Genomic DNA, 25,836 nt, shown 5'->3' on the forward strand with positions numbered 1-25,836 from the left:
GGATCTCCTGGTCTAGACAGCCTAGTCATCCACAGTGACCATCCAGTCCTGAGAGGGGCCCGCTCAGGATCCTGTAGGAGCAGGGACAGTGCTAACTTAGCCTGGGAGGACGCATGCCTCCTAGGGAAGCTGACAACTGGTCTGTAAGGGCCTGTGAGAACAGAGGGTCAGGTGACCAGAGCTATGAGTTTGTGTCAAAGGGTAGGGACATACAGAAGTATTTTTTCTTCCCGCTCCTGATAAGCCTTAGACAGAGGGACTATTTTTCCCCTCCATTTCCCCCACAGCACTCATCCCAGTGCTGGACTGAAGTGCTAGGTAAACAATTACTGAATAAACTAGGCAGCATAACATGTACTGCCTCCAGCACCCCAGATGATGACATTCTACCCAGAACCAGAAGAATCTGTTCATCTTCATATGACTGACCTGGCTTGGTTTTCTGGGAGAAGCAAAAGAAACCACTTCCATCTTCAGAGCCATACATATTTTTAAAAAAATTAATAGTCATATCAGGTGGCTACTTCTGCTGCATGGGAGCGAAAAACTGAAACCTACATTTCTCCATTTTAACTCCTGTATTGGCAGTTTAAAAATCTGAAGACTCATTACAACCTCAAGTATTAGCTCTCCCGGGCAGCCTGTGCTGACATCTTTCCTGTATCTCCAGTAGAAAGGAGTGTTCCCTCCCACGTCCCATAATCCCTGTGCTGACTTCTGTGACACTCGCCATGCTCCACTGCACAAGCTGTCCACACCTCTCTCTCTCCTTCTTGTGCTTCAAGTTTGCTGAATGTGAGTAAATGTAAATGAATGAACAAATGATCACACGTATCCATGCCTTGTGCACAGTGTAAATTCCACAGGAGTCTAAATTACTTTGAGTTCCTACTCTAAAACTCAAAGGAAATGCTTTGTAGATTTTTTTTAATGAATAGACAATAACTACAAGACTTCTAAAATGACTAGGTTTTCCCCCACTCCAGAGCTCCTAACAACAAAAAACCAAAGGAACCTGCTCTACCTTTCCATAATTTGGTTTCTTTTTCTTCATATAAAAGGATCGTAGGCCGGGCACAGTGGCTCACACCTGTGATCCCAGCACTTTGGGAAGCCAAGGCAGGTAAATCATCTGAGGTCAGGAGCTCAAGACTAGCCTGACCAACATGGCGAAACCCTGTCTCTACTAAAAATACAAACAGCCAGGCATGGTGGCGCATGCCTGTAATCCCAGCTACTTGGCAGGCTAAGGCAGGAGAACTGCTTGAACCCCGGAGGCAGAAGTAGCAGTAAGCCAAGATCACACCATTGTACTCCAGCTTGGGCAACAAGAGCGAAACTCTGTCTCAAAGAAAAATTTAAAAAAATTTAAAAAGGGATTGTATACTTCAGGATTATAATGGTCTTCACATATAATTTCCTTCAGATATAAAATATACTTAAGGGAAAAATCACTAGATACAAACTGTTTTGCAAGATTCATAGTATAAAAGCCAAATACTGCATTTCATTTTTATATAAAAGCATAGCTTCAAAGGGTTGGAAGAAACTGCTGAAGTAGTTTGGACTGCAGTGAGACTCCACCACCTTCTGGGAGAAGTAATCATCTAGCTTTAGTCTAAAATCATCCATGGGCCTTTCAGAACTTTCTGCTCCATGAGGCAGGTACTTTTTTTGGTAATTTTAACCTCAAGAAAGTCCGTCCTTAGGCTGAGTTTAAATCTGCCTTGTAACTTGCAGGTACAGACACTAGTTCTACACATCTAATTCATCGGCTAATGTCGGCCTTTAAAATACTTAAAAGGTTCATTCCCCCTCGTGTCATCTTTTCCTTGGGCCAAATACCCCACCTCTTTCCAGTTTTCTTCCTATAAAGTGGTGTCAAGACTCAACTCTTTTCTAAAGGTTTTGCAACTGATGAGGGTCCCTTCAACAGTGTGACATCAGGAATGACAGGTTAAGGACAGGATAGACCAAGACTCTGATGCTTCCCACTCTAAGCACAGCCTCTCTTGCCTGAGAGCTGTATGTTTTCTTGGAATCCAGCTCATATGGTTGATTCACAACGACTTTACTGACATTTAAAATTACTTGGACTTCAACACATGCCATTTCTAAGATCTTCCTCCCTATACCCATGAAATCACATTTCTGGACACAAATATAAGACTTTGCACTTTGGAGATCTGGATTCAATCTTGAGCTCTGCCCCTTAAGAGTGTGTAGGAAAAAGTATTCAAGGTAAATATTCAGAAACTGTGCTCAGTAAATATACTTAAGTGTTCTAATATTTCAGCTAACCTACTCTAGGGTCTCACTCTGTCACCCAGGATGGAGTGCAGTGACACGATCATGGCTCACTGCAACCTCCGCCTCCCAGGCTCAAGTGATCCTCCCACCTCAACCTCCCAAGTAGCTGGGACTACAAGTGCACAGAACCACACCGGGTTTTTTGTTTTTTGTTTTTTGTTTTTTTTTTTTGTACAGATGGGTTTTTGCCATGTTGCCCAGGCTGGTCTTGAACTCCTGGACTCAAGCAATCCATCCACCTCAGCCTCCCAAAGTGTTGGGATTACAGGGGTGACCCACTGCACCCAGCCACTACTCTAGATATCTACTAGATATGTGGGGGTAAGAAAGATCCAGTAGTGCACACCTAAAGCTAACAGATTTGTATTTGATACTGCAAATAGACCTAAATTCTGAGAGCTGACCTCAAAATAAAAAAAAAATCTCTAAATTAAGAAACCACATTTTTTAAAGCCAAACTGTAGAACAGAGTATAGAAACTGTTAGTCCTAATACCTACTGGTTGGCTAAGTCATCCATGCAATACCATTCTCCTTTGCCCACTTCCTACTAGAGAGATGAGAAAGCCACAGTGGCTTTCCAGGCCCTGCTTATGGCTAGGACTTGCTTCATGACCCAGTCCTAGCCAATGAGACCTAAGGGAAAGTTGGCTAGGGGCCTCTGGGGACTCTTTTTGCTTCCTGCAAAGGAGTAGGGTAAGAGAAGAGGCCCCTGGCACCATTCCTTACCCCTTCCTCCTGCCCTGAATGAAGACCTAATGTCTGGAGCTATAAGCAACCATCAGGCAAATGCGAGAATGATGGGGATAAACTGAAAATACTAAGGATAGCAGAATAGAATAGGAAAAAACCTGACATTGTTATGCTGTCAGAACCCACCACGAGACCACCTACCTCTTAATTTCTTGTGAAGTAAATGCCCTTACGGTTTAAGCCACAGTAACTCCATTAACGTCTACATAAAAATCATTCCTGATAAATCTAGTTCCAAATCAACACTCCTATCCCCTCCAAACTCAGGCTTAAGAATGCAATACGTGTGTTACAATTCAATGAACTCATCTTAAATATAAAAATAAGCTGGAAACTATTTGTATAACCAGTGAAATTGTTAGACCAACTCTTCAAATTATACTCTATTTGAAAAATAAAACATCAGTACCATTTTATGTCTGTGCTGTAAATAATATTTGACATTCTCTTGTTTCATTTTAAGCTCTTTATACGAAATTACTTTTTCCATAATTCTCTGCTGAAGAGGCTCTGCAACACTTTCAACCCATTTTTTATGTAACATCTCTTTTCTTCTTTCCTTAAAAGTATCCAGATGCTGAAAATACGTATCCAATCTCTAGTGAAGTGATACAAAAAAGGAAAATAAATTATAAAGAAATGTTTCATTTACTATCATTCGAGTAAGGGGAAAAAAAAACATTTGTTCTCACTACTAAGCTCTCAGCCACATTCGGGTTGCAAAGTCCCAGTATAAGATAACTGAAGCACAGAATAAAGTGCAGTAAGAGAAGCTGGGAACACAGAGCAGAAGAACTCATATAAACTTCTAAACCATAACTGTGCCTTCAGATTTAACCATATCTAACTCATGAATCAGATTAAGCTATTCCTAACTCATGAAACTCTTGTTTCTTTTTCAGGATTTCCAAGCATTCCCTGGTCACCCACTCTGTGTCTAGCCTTCACCATCAGGAAAGTCTGGGACAAAACTGGTAGAGTAGAAAGTGCACTAGACTTTGACACCTCTCTCTGGCCTGTGAAAGAGAGGTAATCCCATCTACCTCTTTGGATGCTTAAATGGGAATTTATGTGCACTTTCTTTACACATTGTAAATCACAATTCAAATGTCAAAGTTTTATTCTTTTTTGTTTAAAAGACAGGGTCTCACTCTGTTACCCAGGCTGGAGTATAGTGGCATGATCACAGTTCACTACAGCCCCAACCTCCTGAGCTCAAGCAATCCTCCTGCCTCAGCCTCCTGAGTAGCTGGGACTACAGGCGCGTGCCACCATGTCTAGCTAATTTTTTAATTTTTTGGTAGTGACAGGGCCTCACTATGTTGCCCAGGCTGGTCTCAAACTCTCAAACTCCTGGTTTCAAGCAATACTCTTGCTTCGGCCTCCCAAAGTATTATTATAACTCCGTCTCTCTCATTGAAATTAAATGCCCCTTAAGCTAATTTCGTAGTGACTATCAGTTACTGATTGGTCATAACCCTTAAAAGCTTATTGTTTCTAGTGATTTTACTGCAATGTGGGAACATATGAGAAAGAGGCAAGTGTGAGTAGGAAAGAATTTCTATTCGGTACCAGGACGAAGAGAAGGAGCAATTGGAACAACTTCTCAGATCCCTTCAGGACAGATCCAAGTGGGATCAGGGACCTTTTAGTGATCCTGCAAGAAGGGGGCATGGCCTCAGATCCACGTAGTACAAACAAGTAAATCAGAGGATCCTCATTACTCCTGCAAAATGAGTCTCTTGGATCACGGTGACATAAACTCTTGGCCATGTTGTTCTGCACACTCTTGCTCCCCTAGAACATACGTAGAATGCAGCGTGGAGCCAACTCTTACCTTCACAATGGAATTTTCTCTAAATAATATTGCACGTACTGCTTCATCAATGTCTTCTCTAGCTAATACCTAAAATTACAGAATTGAATATTAAGATGTGAATCCTGAAGAAACAAACTACAATGACAAAACTCAGTGTACTTTACCAGTAGTTTTAGTGTAAATCTTGAGACTTATTTGGTAACATAAAAATATGGAAAATTTCTAAACCCATTCTCTGTGAACTCGTCAACCAGGCTGAAGTGATTAATTCCAAGTCAATCCTATTTCATCCAATAAATCCCTACTCATTTTTCAGCACCCCCCCCACCCAGACTATTTAAAAAAAAATCCCTGATAGCATATTATTAAATTATGTTTTAAAGCACTAAAAAGCTTACTAAAGGAATCCTCTTTTCAGGCATTCAGTAGGTGTTTTTTGTTTGCTTGCTTTTTGAGACAAAGTCTGGCTGTCACCCAGGCTGCAGGGCAGTGGTATAATCCTGGCTCACTGTAACCTCCGCCCTCCGGGTTCAAGTGATTCTCCTGCCTCAGCCTCCCAAGTAGCTGGGATTACAGGCACATGACACCACACCTGGCTAATTTTTGTGTTTTTAGTAGAGACAGAGTTTCACCATGTTGGCCAGGCTGCTCTCGAACTCCTGACCTCAAGTGATCCACCCACCTTGGCCTCCCAAAGTGCTGAGATTATAGGCGTGAGCCACCCCACCCAGCTAGTAGGTGTGTCTTAAAGGGCCCTTGAAGTTTCCCGCCTTTTGCTAGATCTCTTCATAAGTCAAAAACCACAGAAAGTTCCCTTTAGTTCAACTGGTCCAGAATCTCAGAGCTAATTAGTGAGAGCTCATGGCCTCCAAACAACATCATCCACATCTAGGGACTTGCTGTTTCCATTATGAGTTTGGGTAAAGCTGATGCATTTTAATCCCCACTTTAGGGCTTTTTCAGTTGGATCACTATGCACTAATCTCTAGCTTTTATTCTTATAGGACTAAGTGTGAACAAATGAAAAGGCAATGAAAATCCAGTATCTGGAAGAGATAAATTGTTACATTAAAAATTATTGCTGATGAAAAATGATACAGGTTCTTAGAACTGTTATTCAATTTCTGATTCTTCTTTCTATTCTGCCACACTGAATGCATCACAACAAACTAAACCCCAAACTCAAATACGAAATCTGTGAATAAGAGAAATCTCAAAAAGGAAAGTTGTTCTTTTTACCCACATATTTAATAGCTTCACATGAGATCTAAAATGATATTCAAACAGCTGCCCAGGTCTTCCTAAAATAAAGTTCTCTTTGTAATAGGAACAGGATCTTGCTTTAAAGCCTTCTCAGACTTATTTTAAGAAGACAGGCCAGGCAGGGTGGCTCACGCCTGTAATCCTAGTGCTTTGAAGGCCCAGGCAGGAGAATTACTTGAGCCCAGGAGTTTGAGGTTACAGAGAGCTATGATTGGGCCACTGCACCCCAGCCTGGGCTACAACAGAGCAAGAACCTGTCTCTAAAATATTTTTTTTAATGAAAATGAAGATGGCAACTGAAAAAGTACGTAAAACAATTAAACATGTATCCTGACACTACAATAAAAATTTAGAATCTATTTATTTATTTGGAGAAGCAGAACATATTGACAAGCATCTTGGGAAGTCACCTTCTTAAAGAACATCCTAGTAAGATTGTTAACAAATGTTATGTACATTCTTGAGTCAGTCTCAAATAATCTTTGTTTAAAGAAATTAAACAGTTTTTGTCTTTGATGGCTCTTCTTTGTGATTTTGCCAGGAAATATAAGGAAAAGGTCATGATTTGCAGCAGCACTTTTCGAAATCCACAGCTTTCTGTGCACACACATAGAAAAATTAAGCATCTCACTGCTCCGACCGCCACTAGGGCAAAAGGGGAAAAAGAAAGGAAATTTCCAAGAGTTTTTCACAGCGAGGCAAATCATAGGATGACACAAAATAATGAAACTTTATGAGAAAATCGTTACCAGACGCTGAAGTATGCAGAATTGATTGGCAAGCCCAGACCTGGCTTCTGCCGGGGAGCTGGGGTGGCTGCCTTCACCCGCCCGGCTGCCCGCCCCCGTCGGTGCACCAGCCCCCAGGCTGGCGACTGGAAACACTCTTGGCCACCCTCTCGGCCAAATCTGAGCCCGAACATTCCCCCTTCAACGCCTGCTTTAAAGCAGGCACTGTCCCAATCCTGAGAACAGAAGCGAAATTAAGATAAACAGTTCCCAAACTCGAGGGGTCCCCCCGCCAAAATGACGTCTCAAAACGCCACGTTATCTCACCTCCATTAAAGAAACGGACTCGGGCTCCGGCCATTCTCTTAACTTTTCTGGCCTGAAATGTTCATCATAACTCGAAGTTTTGGTGGCAGCCATGGACAGGAGAATCCCTGAGGGAAGAAAAGGTAAACCGAGGCTGAGGAAGACGGTTACCGTTGAGAGCCCGGCCTTTGGGCTCAGGGAGTGTTCAAATCCCCCTCGGCCCCTTTCTAAAAGCTGAGCCGAGTCACCCAACAAACCGGGATCCTCGGCGCCCTAGGCGCTTCAACAGGCCCGGCTACCCACTCCCGTGTCGTCCTCGGGCCAAAGCGGGCCTTTCCTCCGGGGCGCGCCGCCCTGGCCCCGCCACAGCCCTCCCTGGGCTCCGCGACCCCCAGGCCCGTAGGCCTCCCCGGGCCCCACCTCAGGCCAGCTCCGGGGAAGTCGCAGGCCCCGCGGCTCCGTCCCGGTAGGGCTCCCCCGAGGCCGCGTCCTGGAGCGGCGACGGAGAAAGGAGCTCGCGGGCCCGAGCGTCGGGGCCCATGCGCCACGCCAGATCCCGGGGTGCTGCCCCGACGCCAGCTGGACGGTGACGCCGACGTCCCGGGAAAAGGAAGGGCGCCATTTGATTTCACAGAAAACGGAAACGCAGTGATGAAGCCCAGCGCCTGGCCCTCGCCCTCCCTCCACGTCTGTCTCGGGGGCGCCCTCCCCTCGCAGGAGCCAGGGCACGCGGGCCTTCAACCGCCGAGGCCCCCGCCGCCCTTCTGGACTTTTATCGAGGCATGTACATTAATACGAAAGAGAATTTGCCATTTACCTGTAAGATTGAGGGCGACAACGTAAGAGGAATGGTTTTAAGTGACGCGTCCGGCTTCTTACTCCCACTGAAGGGTGAAGGTGCCACAGGTGGACCTGGTTTGGATTCTGATGTGAAGAAACCGACTTCAAAACATTTGGGCCAATCAGGAAAATGCGAAAACTCTGACTACAAATTTAATGATATCTAGAATTATTGTTAATAGTTTAAGGTATGGTACATTATCACAAACAAGATTTGACATAGCTACAGTCAAGACACAGGATATTATCTTGTATCAGGTGTATCAGGACACCACTACACGGATTACTCTGTTTTCAGCCAATGTTTCTTCAAGTATGTTTTTTAGTCCTGCCTGTTTCTCTCGTCCTTCTGGGATTCTGATGACATGAATATTATTATAGCCCCCACAGCCACTTAAGCTTCTCTTCTTCCCTCCACCCCCAGTCTATTTTCTCATTTTTTAAGATTGGGTAATTTTTACTGTTCTATCTTCCAGCTCACTGATTCTTTCCTCCATCTTCTCTATTCTACTGTTGAGCTTAACTGCTGAGCTTTTTATTTTGGCTATTGTAATTTTCAGTTCTACAATTTTCATCTGGTTCTTCTTTGTATCTCCTGTTTGCTCAGGATTTTTATTTTTTCATTTGCTTCAAGTGTATCCATATTTGCTCATTGAAGTATTTTTCTCATAGCAACTTTAAAAGTCTATGGGCTTATTCTAACATCTTTGTCATCTCAGTGCTGGTCTCTATTGAAGTCTGAACATTTTCAGTTTATATTATGAGACTCTGGATCTTATTTAAACTTTCTGTTTTAGCTGGCTTTCTCCAACACCAATCTAACAGGGCTAATGAGGTTACCACCTCATTACTGCCAGATGGAGATAGGAATCCAGGTGCCCCAGTTGGCCTTCATTGACACTTGAGGGGCCAAAGTTCGTCATTACTGCTGTGTAGACCATGATTTAGAGATTCTAGTCAGGCTGAGAGACCATTCAGCAAATTACTTCCTTATATGGTATAATCTTCTCGAGAAAAGGAGCTGAATCTATCTCATCTTTACATCTTTCTCATAACATGGGACCATCTATGACTGACCCAAATAGCAGGCGAACAGAAAATTCCTGTTGAGTAGACATACACAGAAAAGTATAATACACTGATGGCTTAAACTACATTAAGTATAAGCAAAAGGTGATACAAAATAGGATTTTTAATTTCTACCTAGCTTCTTCCTTACTTCATTTGAAAATAAAAGTTTCCCTGATTTACTGAATGAACTTATTTCAATCTCATATGATTTAAAAGCTTACCTGAGCATTTATCTCTTTACTTGATGTTCCCTGGCAATGTCGCCTTTTTTACATGGTGAAAATAACTGTTAAGGATTTGAAAGATTCTCTTTTCAATAGGTAGTGCTTCACTGAGTCTTCACCTAGGCTCTTGCTGCAGGCTCTGTGTCTCTTTCTACATACCACAACTAAGTCAGTTAATCTCATAGTATTAAAATCTTTTGTTACTGTTTCTCCCACTAACTTTAGGGCAGAGGGCCTATGTTGGCTCATCCTTATATCTCCAGAACCCGGCAGAGCACCTGGGAAAAACAGGCACTTAAATACTTACTAAGTGAATGATGAATAAATAAATGAATGAGACATAATCCCAACATCTACACAAAATGAAATTTCCATGTCGACATATGAAAAAAACATTTAAGAGACTGAAGACTTGTCTACTAGGAGAGCATCAAGCCTTTTGAAGCTTTGCAGTCGGCGTCTGGTTGCCATTTTGGCATAGCTAGTATTTTTAGTCATTTATAACTGTAACAGAGAAAAGCATTTCTATCCAAAAAGTCTCTTTAAATCAAAAAGTCTGGGCCAGTCATGGTGGCTCATGCATGTAATCCCAGCACTTTGGGAGGCCGAGGTAGGAGGATCGCTTGAGGCCAGGTGTTCAAGACCAGCCTGGGCAACACAATGGGACCTTGTCTCTACAAAACGTTTAAAAATTAGCTGGGCATGGTGGCAGGCACCTGTAGTCCCAGCTACTCAGGAAGCTGAGGTGGGAGGATCGCTTGAGTCCGGGAGGTTGAGGCTGAAGCAAGCCATGCTTGTATCCACTCCGGCTGGGAGACAGAACAAGACCTTGTCCCAGAAAACAAAACAAAAGTCTCAATGTTTGTGAAGTGTACATGTTAACCTTAACCATAAGAACAAATTTGCACCTAGATTTTTATTTTAAAAGTGTGATATAGATTTAGGCTACCTGTTATAAAGAAAACTTAGGAAATTTCCAAATTTACTTGAACGGAGGAAAGGCTATGGAGAAGGCATTAATGACTGATTCATGGAACAGAACTGATTTACCGAGACTTTTCTCCTTCTATAAAAAGTCAAGGTGAAGTAACAATATCCCTTTAATGCTGATGTGATTTCTAGAAGTCTGTTTTGACTGATGAAGTAATATGAAAGGGAAAAAATGCCAAAAACTAGAGTATTATAAAATCCTTCAGGGTCTCCCCATAAATTCCAAACCCTTTAGCATGACCTGTAAGATTCCTGCCTGCCTTTTCGGGCTCAGCTTTCTTCAGTGATTCCTGGTCTCCTTGCTCCACATGGTGGATTAGAGATGCCTGCGTGGTCCCATCTCTGGCAAATCCCTGACTCCACTCACAGAGGTAGACTTTCTTTTTTTTTTTTTTTTTTGAGATGGCGTCTCTTGCTCTATTGCCCAGGCTGGAGTGCAGTGGCGCAATCTTGGCTCACTGCAGCCTCCCCGTCCTGGGTTCAAGCGATTCTCCTGCCTCAGCTTTTCTGAGTAGCTAGGATTGCAGGTGCCCCCCTACCATGCCCAGCTAATTTTTGTATTTTTAGTAGAGATGGGCTTTTGCCATTTTGTTCAGGCTGGTCTCAAACTCCTAACCTCAGGTGATCCACCCTCCTCGGCCTCCCAAAGTGCTGGGATTACAGGCGTGAGCCACTTCACCTGGCCAGAGGTGGACTCGATGGCAGCACCTCCCTGTTCTTCTCTGTGGCTAATTGGTCAAGGAGTGTACACCTGACCCAAGTCTAGCATCAGATTCTCCTGTCTTTCTTCTAGGATTATAGACGTCTAACCAAAACAGAGACTTGGAAAGGTGTTGAGAGTCACGTTCATGACAACAGCCTAGAAGGGTCTGAGATGCCTGCTGCTCAGGGGCCAGTGCTGTCAAGGTTCCTGCCATTCCTGTGGAATTCAGTTTTTTCTCAGGGTTCTGTAAGATGCTTTGGCACTCTTTCAACAAATTTTTGTTTTTTAATCCCAACCACTAGACCACCAGGGACCGATGGATTCCATTTGTGCTTATGTTAGCTCTGGTTAGCTTGTTACTTGCAATACAAATGATCTCAAATAATACAGAAATAGTACAAGGCTTCAGAGGAAATGTGAGATATTTGGAATTGGTATTTGTGTCAAAGTGCAGGGAAAGGAAAGGCATCTTCTCTTCACCATGTGGAATGAGCAACTATATTTGTGATACGACATCTGGGATTTGCTTCAAAGTCATCCAGTTAGGGTTGAGAAGTAGGCATGCATATACACAAAGCAAGACTGGACATGAGGTAATCAGTATTGAAGCTGGATGTCAGAAACATAAGGATTCATTATACAATTATCATTATTTTTTCTATACTTCTCTGAAATTGTTCATAGTATAAAGTTTTAAAAATCTAGTTTTCAGCCAGGTGCAGTGGCTCACGCTTGTAATCCCAGCACTTTGGGAGGCTGAGGTGGGTGGATCGCTTGAGCCCAGGAGTTCAAGATCAGCCTGGGCAACATGGTGAGACCTCATCTCTACAAAAAATACAAAAAATTAGCCAGGCATGATGGCGTACACCTGTAGTCATAGCTACTCGGGAGGCTGAAAGGCGGAGAATTGCTTGAACCTGGGAGGTCCAGGCTGCAGTGAGCCGTGATCATGCCACTGCACTCCAGCCTGGGCAACAGAACGAGACCCTGTTTCAAAAAAAAAAAAAAGAAAGAAAATCTAGTTTCACTTAGAACCATATATTGATTGGGGGTGAGACGTTGGGAGACTAGATAACTGTCATGGTAGAATAATTTAAAGAGGATGAGGAATATGGAATGAGAGAAAAATGGATAATTTAAAGCAAAATAATATAAAGCTCAGATGCCAGAATGTGCAAGGCATTAAAATATAGGGCCACTATTTTTAATAAATCTTATTCCATCTGTGGCCGTCAAGTTCATAAATTGATCCTGTAGGTTGCTGAATTGCAATTCCAGCTGGATTAACATTGCTGCCAGTCTTTTATATGAAATCTAGGGCATTGACTAGGAAAGAGGGGGATCTTGGAATTATATATATTTGGGGAACAGACAGAACTGAAGAAGTCAGACTCCCCCAAGTCTTTTGAAAAGGTTACCATGGTGTCCCTTTGCCTAAGGGAAACAGAATTCCACTCTTCTATGCTCTGTGTCCTACCGTGTCTTCCTGTGACCAAGATTCAAACTCAACATGAGCCAGAGGGCAATGTTTAGAATCAGCAAGTGAGTAATTACACCCTAAATGAATTTTTTTTTTTAAGATGGAGTCTTGCCCTGTCACCCAAGCTAGAGTGCAGTGGTGCAATCTCGGCTCACTACAGCCTCCACCTCCAGGGTTCAAGCGATTCTCATGCCTCAGCCTCCCAAGTAGCTGGGATTACAGGTATGTGCCATCACACCTGGCTAATTTTTGTATTTTTAGTGGAGACAGGGTTTTGCCACGTTGGCCAGATTGGTCTCGAACTCCTGGCCTCAAGTCAGGTGTTCGGATGGAGGCCGAGGCGGGTGGATCGCTTGAGCCCAGGAGTTCGAGATCAGCCTGGGCAACATGCCTCAGCCTCCCCAAAGTGCTGGGATTACAGGCATGACCCACCTCACCTGGCCAACCCCAAATGAATTTTTAAATTTTCTAAAGAATGTAGGAAAAACCTGGAGAGGATATGTGGATGTGGCCATGAAGTGTGCATGACCAAAGGGAGCATACCTTAATTGAGGAACAAACCAAATATACAGAGATGGACACTTAGTGAGGGAGCTGTAATTATTTTTATTGGTTCGTTCAGCAATATTTCTTAACTTCTGGGGAAAATACATGGTATTGCCATTTCTTAATTATCACAGACACTGAACTCAAAAATTAAAGGAAGTTTGTTGCAGATGCTTTTTCTTAGAGACAGGACAATTCTTGAGTGCCGTCCTTGGCCTTCACCCTGATTCCTGTGAGCAGATGACTTCCTCTGAAGCAGCCTGATTTTGTGTATCCTTTCACCAATCAAGGATCAGGGTGTGTGCTCCTTGGTTGCTGAAACCTTTTGAAGGTGACAAAAGGGAAGAGTTGAGTGTGGTATGGGGATGAGGGGCTTACAAGAGCAGAAAGCATTCCCCAGCTAAGCTGAGCTGATCCCCCCGAAGCCTGTCCTGCCAGAGCCGAGTGACTCATCTCTCAGGCAGGGTCTCCACCTAGGCCTCCTGCCTCAGCCTTTCCTCGCCCTGTCTGGAGTCAGAAGCACTAAGAGATTCAGGGACATGGTCAAATAGATGGGGCGGATCACTGATGTGTGACATGATTTGAGGGAACCCCTGTGGTCTCAGCTTTCAGATGTCAACATGTTTGGAGTACTAATTTCCACTTGGATTGTTGTGATTTAGAAAATACTAGGTTCCTTTCTTCCCTTTTCTCTTCAAACCTCTAAATTCTCTATTCTGTGCCTCACGATCAGCTGATGATCTCGCTTGAGAAAATGAGTAAACAGAAGGAAACAATCTTCCTTTGCAAAATCCACTGAGCTAGTTTGACCTACATCCATGTACTCGGCCTTCCCTCTTCATACAATGGATAGAGTGTCCTGTCCACTTGAGTCCAGGGTGCTGCCTCCTCACCTGTGGAAGGACTCTGCCCTTCTATTATGCCCCCTCTCTCTCCAGCATCATCAAATCTCCCTCTCTATGGGAGCATTCCCATCAGGTAACATACATGTTATAATATCAATATTGCTGATAAAAATATTCCCTTCCCTTACCTTCTCCAGCCACTTTATAGCAAAACCCCACAAAAGCATTGCTTATTCTGTCTCCACTTCCTCACCCCAATTCTCTCCTGAACCCACTCTAATCAGGTTTCATTTCAGCTGCTCCACTTAACCTCTCTGATGAAAATCAGCAGTTAGGCCTATATCTCCCCAGTCCTCATTTCACCTCCCTCTCAGCAGCATTGCCACATGGCTGGGCATGCCCTCTTTTCTGAAACCCTTTCTCTACTGGGCCTCTGCAGCAGCACATACTTCTGCTTTGCTTCCTTCCATACCAACCTCTCGCTCCATGAATGTTCCTTCACCAGCTCTGCCTCCTTGCCCCAACCTCTAAATCTTGGCGTTCCGCAGGACTAACCCTCCGCCTTCCTCTCTTTGACACTCACCCCCAGGTAATTGCATGATTTCACATAGCATCTATATGAGGATGACTCTCAAAAACCTGTCTCCACCCCTGAACTCCAGACCGGTACCTCCACCTGCCTACTGTATATCTCCTCTTGGGTGTAGGATGGGCATCTACAAAGATACTGAAATGGATCTAATTTTAGTCTCAGTATCTCTTTAGGTGATAGAGGCTATGTTCCTAAGTGAAGAATGAAGTAATGGCAGTTCCATCAGATGCTTAGAGCTAGAGACAGTCCTAAGCAAAGAGCTGGAAAAGAAATCCGGTGAGAAATTCCAAGCAATAGGAATTTTCTCTGAAGATCACTTGGAAGTGCCCCATGAGAAAAACCGCTAGCTTCAAACCCCTGCCAAGCCCAGAGACTGCCTTACACTGAAATAGATCATCATAAAATTAATAGGTAAGAACTTTCCTACCCACCCATTATTTCTGTTTCCTCCCTCCCACTGTGGACTCTGAAGATATCAGAAATCACAGTGGCAAGAAACAGGGGTAAGGAATAGGAGAGTAAGAAGGGAAAGAGAGAAGACATCTACCTCCCTCTTCTTTCTTGTAGCTCCAGCTTCAGCAGCCCCAAACGCGGGGAGGGAGACCTTAAATGAAGATTGAAGCTTTGGTCATTATGTTATACGAGACTGGCCATATTAGTTACTGAACAGACTGTCTTCATAACCAGAGGTTGTTTATTATCTGAGAATGCCCAGGGCAGGGGAAGAACCAACCCCAACAGAACAGGTTTAAATGGACAGTGAGGGGAAGAGTTCATTTGCTCTAAAATCACACCCTACAAATCCTCCTTCGGTATTATAATGATTGCAATGGAATCAGCCCCAAACACGATTATTCCTCACTTCTGCACTTCTCTCCCTGCAAACCTGCTTTCCCCCTAGACCTCCCTAGGTCAGTGACTAGGACCACAATCCACCCAGGCCCCTCCGCACTGATTTCTCGCTTTCACCCACTTCCACGCTGACAAACGAGCTCTGCCAGCTCCTCTCCACCCACGCTGGAGCCTGGAGCCCTCACTCTCACCTGGCCTGGAACCCTCACTGCCTGACGGCCCTGCCTCGGCTCCAGCATCAGCAGTTGCTTATGCGGCAGCCATGTTCTTTGTACAATGCTGATTAGATATGATTTCCCCCCCACTCCAGACCTCCGCACAGCTTCACCTCACACTTTGAATTTTATTCTAACTCCCTGTCCCGGCCTGTAACCCCAACCTGCCTGGCTCCTGCCTCTGCTCCAGCCTCACCTCCCGCCCCCTCTCAGCACTCACTATCTTCAGCCTCCCCACTTTTTCTTGCTGTTTCCTGAACACACCAGCCTCACTCCCATCTCAGGCTTTTGCCTGGGCCCATCCATCTGCGCAACACTCTTTCCCCAGATCTCTCCACGCCTCACTCCCTGGGTTCCTCAGCCTGCTGCACAAATGTCATCTCAGAGGAGAAGCCTCCTCTGACTTCTCCACCTAAAACAGTCCTCTTCATTCGTCCCCCACTCTCCCACCCCACCCCCTCTACCTGCTTTGTTTTCCTTATTACTAACTCACGTGATGTTATGTGTTTATTTGGTTGACTATTGTCTATTTCCCCATCAAAATGTAAGCTCCAGGAAATCGGAGCCGTCTCTGTTTTGTTTCCCACTGTGTCTCCAGCCCCTCAAACGCTGCCTGGCTCAGAGTTGGCGCTTGTTAAAATTTTGAGGAAGCAAGCAAGCAAGCACATGGGAGGATACCAAAACATGGCAGTAAAAGGAGCTACACACACAAAAGAAAAGGTTAGTAAATGTTCATGAATGAGTAAAAAAAGTAGCACCCCTGTCCTTTAAGGGTAGGAGTGGGGAAATGGAGAGACAGTCAGAAAGGAAGATGGCAAGATTGAAGGATACTCAGAAGACAGGCCATTCACGTGCTGATTTCTAACTGGGAGTGGGGAGGAAGGCCATGACTTCTCGAATACACTCCTAAGAGGCTGACTCTGGACAAGAGAACTGGAGGGAGAAGCTCCACCTAGACCCAGAAACAGTAGGCTGGGCTAGCTCAGTCAAATGGCCACCAAGTTTAACTATCATTACCTTAGAATGAGAAATCTATGTTCTGTAAACACCTGTATCTATCTATCTATATATTTATATATGTGAATACATATATATGTATATATATATATATATATATTTGTTTTTTTTTTGAGACAGAGTTCTGCTCTTGTTGCCCAAGCTGGAGTGCAGTGGCGTGATCTCAGCTCACCGCAACCTCCGCCTTCCAGATTCAAGCGATTCTCCTGCCTCAGCCTCCTGAGTAGCTGGGATTACAGGACCCCATCACCATGCCCGGCTAACTTTGTATTTTCAGTAGAGACAGGGTTTCTCCGTGTTGGTCAGGCTGGTCTCAAACTCCCAACCTCAGGTGATCTGCCCACCTCGGCCTCCCAAAGTGCTGGGATTATAGGCATGAGCCACTGCACATGGCCCAACACCTAATATTTCTATAAACTTTCCATTTTAAATGTTGGGGCTTTTTTCTTCATTTATTGCACATGCTGGGAGAGGAAGGAGTCAAGCACCAGGGTATAAAATTGTGCTCTTCCATGGTCATTCAGACAGAATCAAGAATCCAGGTTCTAAATGTCTTTAAGTTCAGAATCCAGATCAGGGTCAGAAGAGGTTGACAGCTGCTGCTAGGGGCTGGGGGCTGCAAAGACAACAGCAGACAACAGGCATGGAGCTGAAGGTGGAGGGCTCCCATCTGGGACCTGAGGATCCTTGGAGATCATGTAGGGGACTGACAGCAGAGCCTCAGAGCAGACAGGGGCTGGTACTAGGAGTTGGAGGGATGATCACATCTGCACAGAGAGGACCTGAAAAGGCATTGTCCTTTTATATGTATCCCAGAATTCTGTGTAGGGCCTCTCTGTAAGGATAGGGCCAGGGTTGCTCCTTGGCCTTGAGCTGGCCTCATGAGGAGTCCAGTATGAGCCCTGCAAACTTGTCAGCTGGAGACATCGGTGCCAGCTCTTCTTTATGCCCTGCTGCTTGAGACACTGGGCAAGTCCTCTAAATAATTCATGATTCTTCTTCTCAACTCTTCAAATGCAAGAAATTCCCATTCTTTTAGGAAACTCTGGATCTCCTGGTTACTCCAGGTTTTAATTAACTGGTCTGGGCATTTTTCTGGTTCCTCAGTTTCATTTTCCTCCTTTACTTCCAAGCATTTCTAATAATTTCAGTCTGAAGTCTCACTTTCTCCCTTCTTATTCCTGAGTTTTTTCCTGGGATCCTTTCCACCAGTCACAGGGCCTACTCCAGGGTCTACAGAGAACAAGCCCTCGCTCAGCCCTAATGCAATCCAGGAGTCACAAGGTGCCGAGTGAGGAAGCGTGGGTGCTCTTCTCTGCTGCTGGCAATCTCTCAATATGGGGGCTTTCACTTCCTAAATTTTACTACTTGAATTTAGTATTGGTCCTTTTGAAAATTTTCTACCTATCTTGACTGCCTTAAGGTTAACAAAATGTGGGGCCTGGCTTGGCTATGCTAAGTGGTAAATGGTAGAGACAGGGTGGAGATGGCAGAACGAGAGAGGGGCTGGGGAAATCCTGGACAGCGTGGCCCACCCACCAGGGGGCACCCTCATCGTGTGGCTCCACCAGGGTGCACCCTCATCGTGTGACTCCACCAGGGGGCCAGGGCAGCCCTCTCCATTCCCTCTGAATAAAGGGCACCTGCCCCTCAGCTGCTTCTAACCTATTCCCCACTGCCTCCTCTCTTCCTGGAAGCCTGCCATACAAAGAAAGTTCCCAGGTGCTCAGATTTTGGTATCAGCGATTGCCACCTTATGTATGATGAAATGGGACAGCCCCAGCTCTTACCCATCCTGGTCTTCCTCCCGTTCCTGGCTGAGGCTCAAGGAAGAAAAATACCCTTCAGAGATGGCCTCTTTGGCACTTGGATTATTTCCCTCCTGATAGCACAGCGGTTCTCTTTCTAGAAAGGATGACCCTTTGTTTCTGCAGGAAGGAACCAGAAAGGAAGGGATTCTCTTAACTCTCAACTCAACTGTAGCACTTAATATTTTTATTTAAATTTGAAGTTGATGAGTTCTATGTGAATTTGTGTATTTTTATGAAAATAAACGTATTTACTTTTTTTGTGTGAAAATAAACCCAAATAAATAGTATTGCCTTGCTCTAGTCATAGTTTCAGCTGTAATCTCTGTGCTGCTTAATCAAACAGCTTTGGGTCCTTTGGAGTGAATGATCCCTCATAGAGTTGTTCAGTTTGCCCTCCCTGAGAAGGTCTAACTCTGCCAAGGACAAATATGCCTTCTCCACCCCTGCTGCCAGAATTGGGATGCTTCCCTTATTCATGGAAGATAATCCAGTCTTCCTCTTTCTTCTAGAGTGAGCCTAGACTTAAGCCTCTAGTGTAAAATATAGGAACCCACTACTCCAGCAATGCAATATCCTCCTTCACACGTGGGTCTCGCTCTGCTAGAAGATGTATTTGAGAACAAAATCTCTCCTTTTGTATCATTTATCAAAATTAAATAGAATTAAGATGCTGATTATTGTAAAATCTTACCCAAACAGGTCTATTTGAGACTCTGGCAATTAGGGATCGCAGAAGAACTTACTCCTTTGGACCCTAATATGCAAGAGTGAGTCTCAATTCTCTTTTCAATCAATCATTCTATCTTTTAAGGCCTTCAGCTACCAAGGGAATAGGGCTTAGTTTGGACACTTCCTTTTTCCCCTCACTTGTGGCTCCTATTCAAGAAACAACCCAGCAAATGGTTAAACCACACCTCAAGGACAATGAGCCCATGTTGGCCAACGCCCTCCCCAGCTGTCATCTGTTTCTACTGTACATCACTAAGGTCCTCAGGAAACAATTAGTCGTTCTCTCTGCTGGTCATACCAGCATCTCTAAAAGCCCTCCAGCTTCTGCCACACTGTATTTATTCAACAAATTCTGAACCTGTTCAGGAAAAGGAAACTACTGCAGCTTACTTCGGGCACTTTTTAGGAACAGAGAATTGTAAGCCGATCTCCTAGAAAGTCATAAAAGCTCACTTTTCTTGCACCTTGCTAGGTTCCTTTTTTATTATTATTATGAACAATTTTAATAAGGTGTAATTTATATGACATAAAATTCACCCATTTTAAGTGTACAAGTCAATGGTTTTTAGTATATTTACAGAGTTGTGCAACCACCACGACAATCTTATTTTAGAACATTTTCATTAACCCCAAGGCTCCATGCTCATTAAGTCACTCTCCACTCCCATCCCCAGCCCTAAGCAACTACTATCTACCTTCTGTCTTTATAGATTTGCCTTTTCTGAACATTTTGTATAAAAAAAATACTATATGTAGCTTTTTGTTATTGGCTTCCTTCACTGAGTACAATGGTTTTGAAGTTTGTCTGTGTTGCAGCATGTATCAGTATTTTTTTCCTTTTAATTGCCACGTAATATTCCATTGTATGGATATACCACATCTTGTTTATCCATTCATCAGCTGATAGACATTTGGGTTGTTTCCACTTTTTTGGCTGTTGTGAATAATGCTGCTATGAACATCCATATCCTAGCCTTTATGTGGATATGTTTTCATTACTCCTGAGTAGAAACCTAGGAGCGGAATTTCTGGGTCACATAATAATTTAATGTTTAACATCTTGAGAAACTGCCAAGCTGCCTTCCAAAGTTGCTGCACCATTTTACATTCCCTCCAGCAATATCTGAGGGGGAGCACGACTTTTAACCAGATAGTTACAAGATACATAATTATGTAGAGAAATCTCTTAATTCTAAAACTAGTTAGCTGAGATGATTCCCCACATTATATACATAGTATTTGATAGTATGTACCATTCTCTGTTTACAACAACATCTTTCACTCTAGGTACAACATTGTAACAGCTACTACCCACCCAAACCAGTCCCAAACTCCATTTATACTACTCCAATTCAATTTTAAATCTCCTAACCTTTTAGCTTTAGTACAAGTTGTTAACAATTTTTTTTCCATTTCTGTGTTTGTTATTTCTGTATTAGCTACTTGTTTTGTTGTTGTTGTTTGGTTTTTTTGTTTGTTTTTGAGACAGAGTCTTGCTCTGTCACCCAAGCTGGAGTGCAGTGGCACAATCTTGGCTCACTACAACTTCTGCCTCCCGCGTTCAAACAATTCTCCTGCCTCAGCCTTCCAGATAGCTGGGATTATAGTTGCCCACCACCACGCCTGGCTAATTTTTATATTTTTAGTAGAGACAGCATTTCACCATGTTGACCAGGCTGGTCTCGAACTCCTGACCTCAGGTGATCTGCCCGCCTCGGCCTCCCAAAGTGCTGGGATTACAGGCGGGAGCCACCACAACCAGCCTACTTGTTCTTTAAGACCAGAAAAGCCTGGGAAGTGTTGCCACCTCACCAGATACAGTGGTAGGAGATGCCCGGTGTCCTGCCACAATGGAGCCTTGTGTGTGCCTCAGCACCGTCTCAGCAACATGAAAAGATGGCAGGGGATGGCAGCACAGCCTAGCATCTTAGCAAAAGAAGAGCAAAGCTATGGAAGAACAGACTTACTTGTAAATAACTGTTTTTTCTTCTTCCTGGGATTCCAAAAGATAAGGAGCTCTTGCCAAGGGTTTCAAATCAAAACTACAGTCATTAAAATTCACTTTCACCTTTAACCTTTAACAAGATAACAAGTGTGAGAAGGTTTTTTTGTTCTTTTTTATTGTTGTTTTTTGAGACAAGATCTCTGTTGCTCAGGCTGCGGTGCAGTGGTGCGATCACAGCTCACTGCAGCCTCAACCTCCTGGGCTCAAGGGATCTCTCCCACTTCAGCCACCCTCCGAAGCAGCTAGGACTACAGGCATGCACCACCATGCCAAGGGATTTATTTTTATTTTTTGTAGAGATAGGGTCTCAACATGTTGCCCAGGCTGGTCTCAAACTCCTGGCCTCAAGCGATCCTCCTGCCTCGGCCTCCCAAAGTGCTGAGATGATAGGCATGAGCCTCCACGCCTGGCGTTACGAGAATGTTTTGAAAGCAATACTAGCTTACGTTTATATAGGAAGTATTATTATACACTGACTGCTAAATATAGAGACAAAAACATCATTACTCCAACTGGTATACATTCTTGGATGAAATCAGTTGTTTTAGAGTTTCTGAAACCATGATGGAGATTGATTTACTATTTACTGAGAACCAAGGATCAGCTAAGCAAAGTTTAAAGTACTCCCTATCCACTAAGAGCTTAAACTCCAAAGTAACAAGAAGCCACAGAAATTGTGTCATTTATAAGCATTATATAAAATGCTTTTCCCTAGAGAGAATACAAACATTCCACTTCCCAGTCCTTTGCCATGGGGTGGCAGACAGGTATCTTAGAGTCCTCCAATCTTTCACCCATGCAAGGGTTGATTGGAAGGGTGATATTGGCCCTGCGTAGAACATAAATTTTGCTGGCACAGAGAAAACATAGAATGTAGTACAGCAATGTATGAAATGCTTCAAGAAGAAAAGGAACAAATCACCAAGATAAGAAAGCAATAAGAGCCTATTGGGAATGAACAAGCATATTGGGGGGAAAAAAGGAAATTTAAGAAATTAAAATCTTAATATCAAACACAGCGAAGAAAGAAATAGCAAACTGGAAAATATATACAAAGAGGAAAATGGAAAATATAAAGGACATATTAAAAGATATTAAGATAAGAAGGCCTAATATATATATCTTTTTTTTTATTTTTTATTTTTTTATTGATCATTCTTGGGTGTTTCTCACAGAGGGGGATTTGGCAGGGTCATAGGACAATAGTGGAGGGAAGGTCAGCAGATAAACAAGTGAACAAAGGTCTCTGGTTTTCCTAGGCAGAGGGCCCTGCGGCCTTCCGCAGTGTTTGTGTCCCTGGGTACTTGAGATTAGGGAGTGGTGATGACTCTTAACGAGCATGCTGAAGAAGGCCTAATATATATATCTAATCTGAGCCCAGAAGCAGAATGCAAAGAATGAAGAAAAAGCAATATTTAAAATGATAATTTTAAAAATTGCTGTATATTTTTCTGAACTGATGATAAACATGAATACAGAGATCCAGGAAGCACAACACATACCAGTAGGTTAAATAAAAAGAAATCTAGCTGGGTGCAGTGGCTCACGCTTATAATCCCAGCACTCTGGGAGTCTGAGGTGGGTAAACTGCTTGAGTCCAGGAGTTCGAGACCAGCCTGGTCAACATGGTGAAACCTCATCTCTACTAAAAATACAAAAATTAGCTGGGTGTAGTGGTGCATGCCTATAGTCCCATCTACTTGGGGAGCCGAGGAGTGGGAAATCACTTGAGCCCAGGAGATCAAGGCTGCAGTTAGCCGAGGTCGCGCCACTGCACTCCAGTCTGGGTGACAAAATGAGACCCTGTCTCAAAAAAAAAAAAAAAAAAAATGAAAAGAAAAGAAACCCATACCCAGACACCAGCAGTGAGAATGCAGGACACCTAAAGACAAAGAGAAGATCTTAGCAGCAGCCACAGAAAAAGGATAGAAAATCAGAGTGACAGCAGACTTCTCAAAAACAACAATAGAAGCCAAATAACAAGAGAATTATGTCTTTAAAACATTAAGAGAAATAATTGTCAATCTAGAATCGTGTGCTTGGCAAATTATCTTCAAAGGTAAACGAACATTGAATTGTAAAGGCCAAACTTCAGAAAAAAGGAAAATGATCCCAGAAATTTGGTGTAAAATGGAAAGAGGGACGGGATGCATATGGATTCCTTCCTCTTTGTAGCTGTCTCCCATACCTATATCTGCTACAGAACTGTACCGAACTCCTATTGGTAACTTCAGATGGGATGTTTCCTCTTGGATGTACCCAAACTGGAGGTCATTTATTAAATTAATAAAATTATAAAACAAAGCATTCAGTGATTTAAATCCCAAGAAACTGTTGTTCCTCCTTTTCTATTTTTATCCAAGTTCTACCTTTGTCTGCTATTAGGCTAGGTTAAATGACCCTTCTTTGTGTGTCCGTAATAATATGTGCATATCACATTGTAATAGAATGATCTGCTTAAATATCTGTCTTCTCTATTAGATTGTGAATGCTTTAAAGGCAATTACAACTCAATACATGATTCTTTGATGGAACGAATTAATGTAATGTTATAGGATGAATTACGTGCACCCAAAAAAAACCTTCAAATCCTAATCCCTGGCATCTGTGAATTTGACCTTATTTGGAAATAGGGTCTTTGCAGATGTTATCAGGTTAAAATGAGGTAATAGTAGATTAGGGTGTTGGACCCTAACCCACTGATAGGTGTCCTTATCAGAAGAGGGGAATTTGGACACAGACACAGAGAGAAGACCATGTGAAGATGGAGACAGAGACTGCAGAGATAAGGCTATAAACCGAGGAACACCAAGGATTGCTGGATTGCTTCGACCATCAGTAGCTAGGAAAGAGACAAGGAGCCTTCAGAGAGAGTGGCCCTGCCAGTACCTGGACGTTAGTCTTCCAGCCTCCAGGACTGTGGAGAATAGATTCCTGTCATTTCAAGCTGCTCAGTTTGCAGTGTTTTGTTATGGCAAGCCCAGGAAACTAATACAGAGGATAACAATTCTCAAAACTTCGAGCTCCTCTCTGACTCTTAGTTCTCCCTGGCCCTCCAAATGTAGTCACCAAAATCTAGAATTCCCTTGTGTCATCATATCGATCTCTGTTTCACTCCTCTTGCCACCATCGTGACTGAGACTCTTATTACCAAAAATGTGGATTCCTATTTTTTAAAAAAACTCTTCAGTGATCTCCAACCTCCAGTCCTATCCTATATCCAAACTGTCATATACCTCACACATCAGATTAAAGTTTCTAAAAGCACCATCTCCAGCATCTCACCCCCTCCTCAGCTATCCTCACTGACTCCCCATTCCCTACACGATAAACTCCCAACTCTTTAGCTAGTATTGAAGGTTCTTTGCAAAATGGCTACAACCTAGATTCACAGACTTAATCAGTGACTGGTCATCCATTCATTCATTACACAGACAAGTAAACAGGTGCAAACTGTGTGATCGATGAAAAAGTACATCGTGGGACAAAAGAGAGACTAATCTGTACGGCCTAGTGTAAACAGGAGGTGGTCTGGAATGACTTCAGAGAGGAAGTTTTAAAGTGGCATTTTAATAGAGTCTTGGGAACAATGTTTTGCAAAAAAAAAAAAAAAAAGGAGGTTCAGAGAGAAAGCCCAGCATATGTGAAGAATACCGTTGATTCAGGTAGTTGTGGAAGACCTGGTATTGTTGGAGTACAGAGTAGAAGGGAGGGAAAAATCAGCCCAATCTTGTATGTCATTCCAAAGAGATCACATTTTAACTGAGGGACACAGGAATCACTAAAGAGATTAAGTTGGGCAGTAACATGACATGCCACATTTCACCCTGGTAGCACCATGTAACATAAGGGAAAGTGTGGCACTGTGTTTTAGAATGTAGGCTGTGGAGTCAGAGACCTTAGTTCAGTTTCTGAATCTACTGCCTTATGGCTATAAATAAGTGGTTTTCAACCTGGTATGTGTTGGAATCATCTGAGGATCTTGAAAAAAGACTGATGTCTAGGTCCCACCCTCAGAGATTCTGACTTCATTTGTCTAGAGTATGGCTTGGATATTAAATTTTTTTTTTTTGAGACAGAGTCTCACTCTGTTGCCCAGGCTGCAGTGCAGTGCAGTGCAGTGGTGTGATCTCGGCTCACTGCAACTTCTGCCTCCCAGGTTCAAGCAATTCTCCTGCCCCAGACTCCTGAGTAGCTGGAATTACAGGCATGCACCGCCAGGCCCGGCTATTTTTTGTATTTTTAGTAGAGACCGGGTTTCACCATGTTTGCCAGGCTGGTCTCAAACTCCTGACCTCAGGTGATCCACCCGCCTCAGCCTCCCAGAGTGCTGGGATTATAGATGTGAGCCACCATGCCTGGCCGGAATTTTTTTTTTAACTTTCCATGATATTCTGATATAAAGCCAAAGCTGAAAAATACTGCTATAAAATTGAAAAGGTCCTTAAGTCATCTGTGTAATAGAACCTACCAAATAAAATTTCTATGAAGATGAAACAAAATTAGCACATGTTAAGAAGTGTATAACTCATTCTATTCATCAGCACATAAAATGTTCTCCAAGATAGACCATATAATAGGCCACAAAACAAGTGTCAGTAAATTTAAGAAAATCAAAATTATATCAAGTACTCTCTCAGACCACAGTGGAATAAAATTGGAAATCAACTCCAAAGGGAACCCTCAAAACCACGCAAATACATGGAAATTAAATAACCTGCTCCTGAGTAATCATTGA

General features: G+C 43.3%; 2 protein-coding genes and 1 long non-coding RNA gene across 18 annotated transcripts in view; 1 reads left to right on the forward strand and 2 right to left on the reverse strand.

Moving 5' to 3' along the window:
- Nucleotides 1–8,131, reverse strand: part of FAM228A (family with sequence similarity 228 member A) — a 26,533-nt gene extending 18,402 nt beyond the window's left edge. For 2 of the 5 annotated variants that reach the window (XM_019021333.4, XM_019021336.3), the window contains exons 1-4: nt 7,599–7,742; nt 7,200–7,306; nt 4,900–4,968; nt 3,472–3,660 (exon numbers count right to left, since the gene is read on the reverse strand). In XM_019021333.4, coding sequence (XP_018876878.3) covers nt 3,472–3,660; nt 4,900–4,968; nt 7,200–7,292 — 351 coding nt within the window. In that variant the 5' untranslated portion in view covers nt 7,293–7,306; nt 7,599–7,742. Of the gene's footprint in view, nt 1–3,471; nt 3,661–4,899; nt 4,969–7,199; nt 7,307–7,598; nt 7,747–7,995 lie in introns of those variants that run through there. The other 3 variants (XM_019021334.4, XM_063696030.1, XM_019021335.4) reach the window with 3 other exon arrangements.
- LOC129531526 (uncharacterized) lies at nt 8,090–18,348 on the forward strand. Its single transcript, XR_008676749.2, has 4 exons — nt 8,090–8,206; nt 14,643–14,880; nt 16,135–16,256; nt 16,674–18,348. It is a non-coding gene; the product is annotated as an uncharacterized lncRNA (long non-coding RNA).
- The window catches only part of FAM228B (family with sequence similarity 228 member B), a 92,822-nt gene continuing 80,058 nt past the window's right edge, over nt 13,073–25,836 (reverse strand). For 10 of the 12 annotated variants that reach the window (XM_063696026.1, XM_055377573.1, XM_055377565.1 and 7 more), the window contains 4 exons: nt 21,061–21,168; nt 18,344–18,481; nt 15,017–15,073; nt 13,073–13,354 (listed from right to left, as the gene is read on the reverse strand). In XM_063696026.1, the coding sequence (XP_063552096.1) occupies nt 13,318–13,354; nt 15,017–15,073; nt 18,344–18,481; nt 21,061–21,168 (340 nt within the window). In that variant the 3' untranslated portion in view covers nt 13,073–13,317. The remainder of the gene's footprint in view (nt 13,355–15,016; nt 15,074–18,343; nt 18,482–21,060; nt 21,169–25,836) is intronic. The other 2 variants (XM_019021330.4, XM_055377567.2) reach the window with 2 other exon arrangements.

Source organism: Gorilla gorilla, chromosome 12 (assembly GCF_029281585.2).
Source record: "Gorilla gorilla gorilla isolate KB3781 chromosome 12, NHGRI_mGorGor1-v2.1_pri, whole genome shotgun sequence".
In the NCBI taxonomy this organism is placed as follows: Eukaryota; Metazoa; Chordata; class Mammalia; order Primates; family Hominidae; genus Gorilla; species Gorilla gorilla.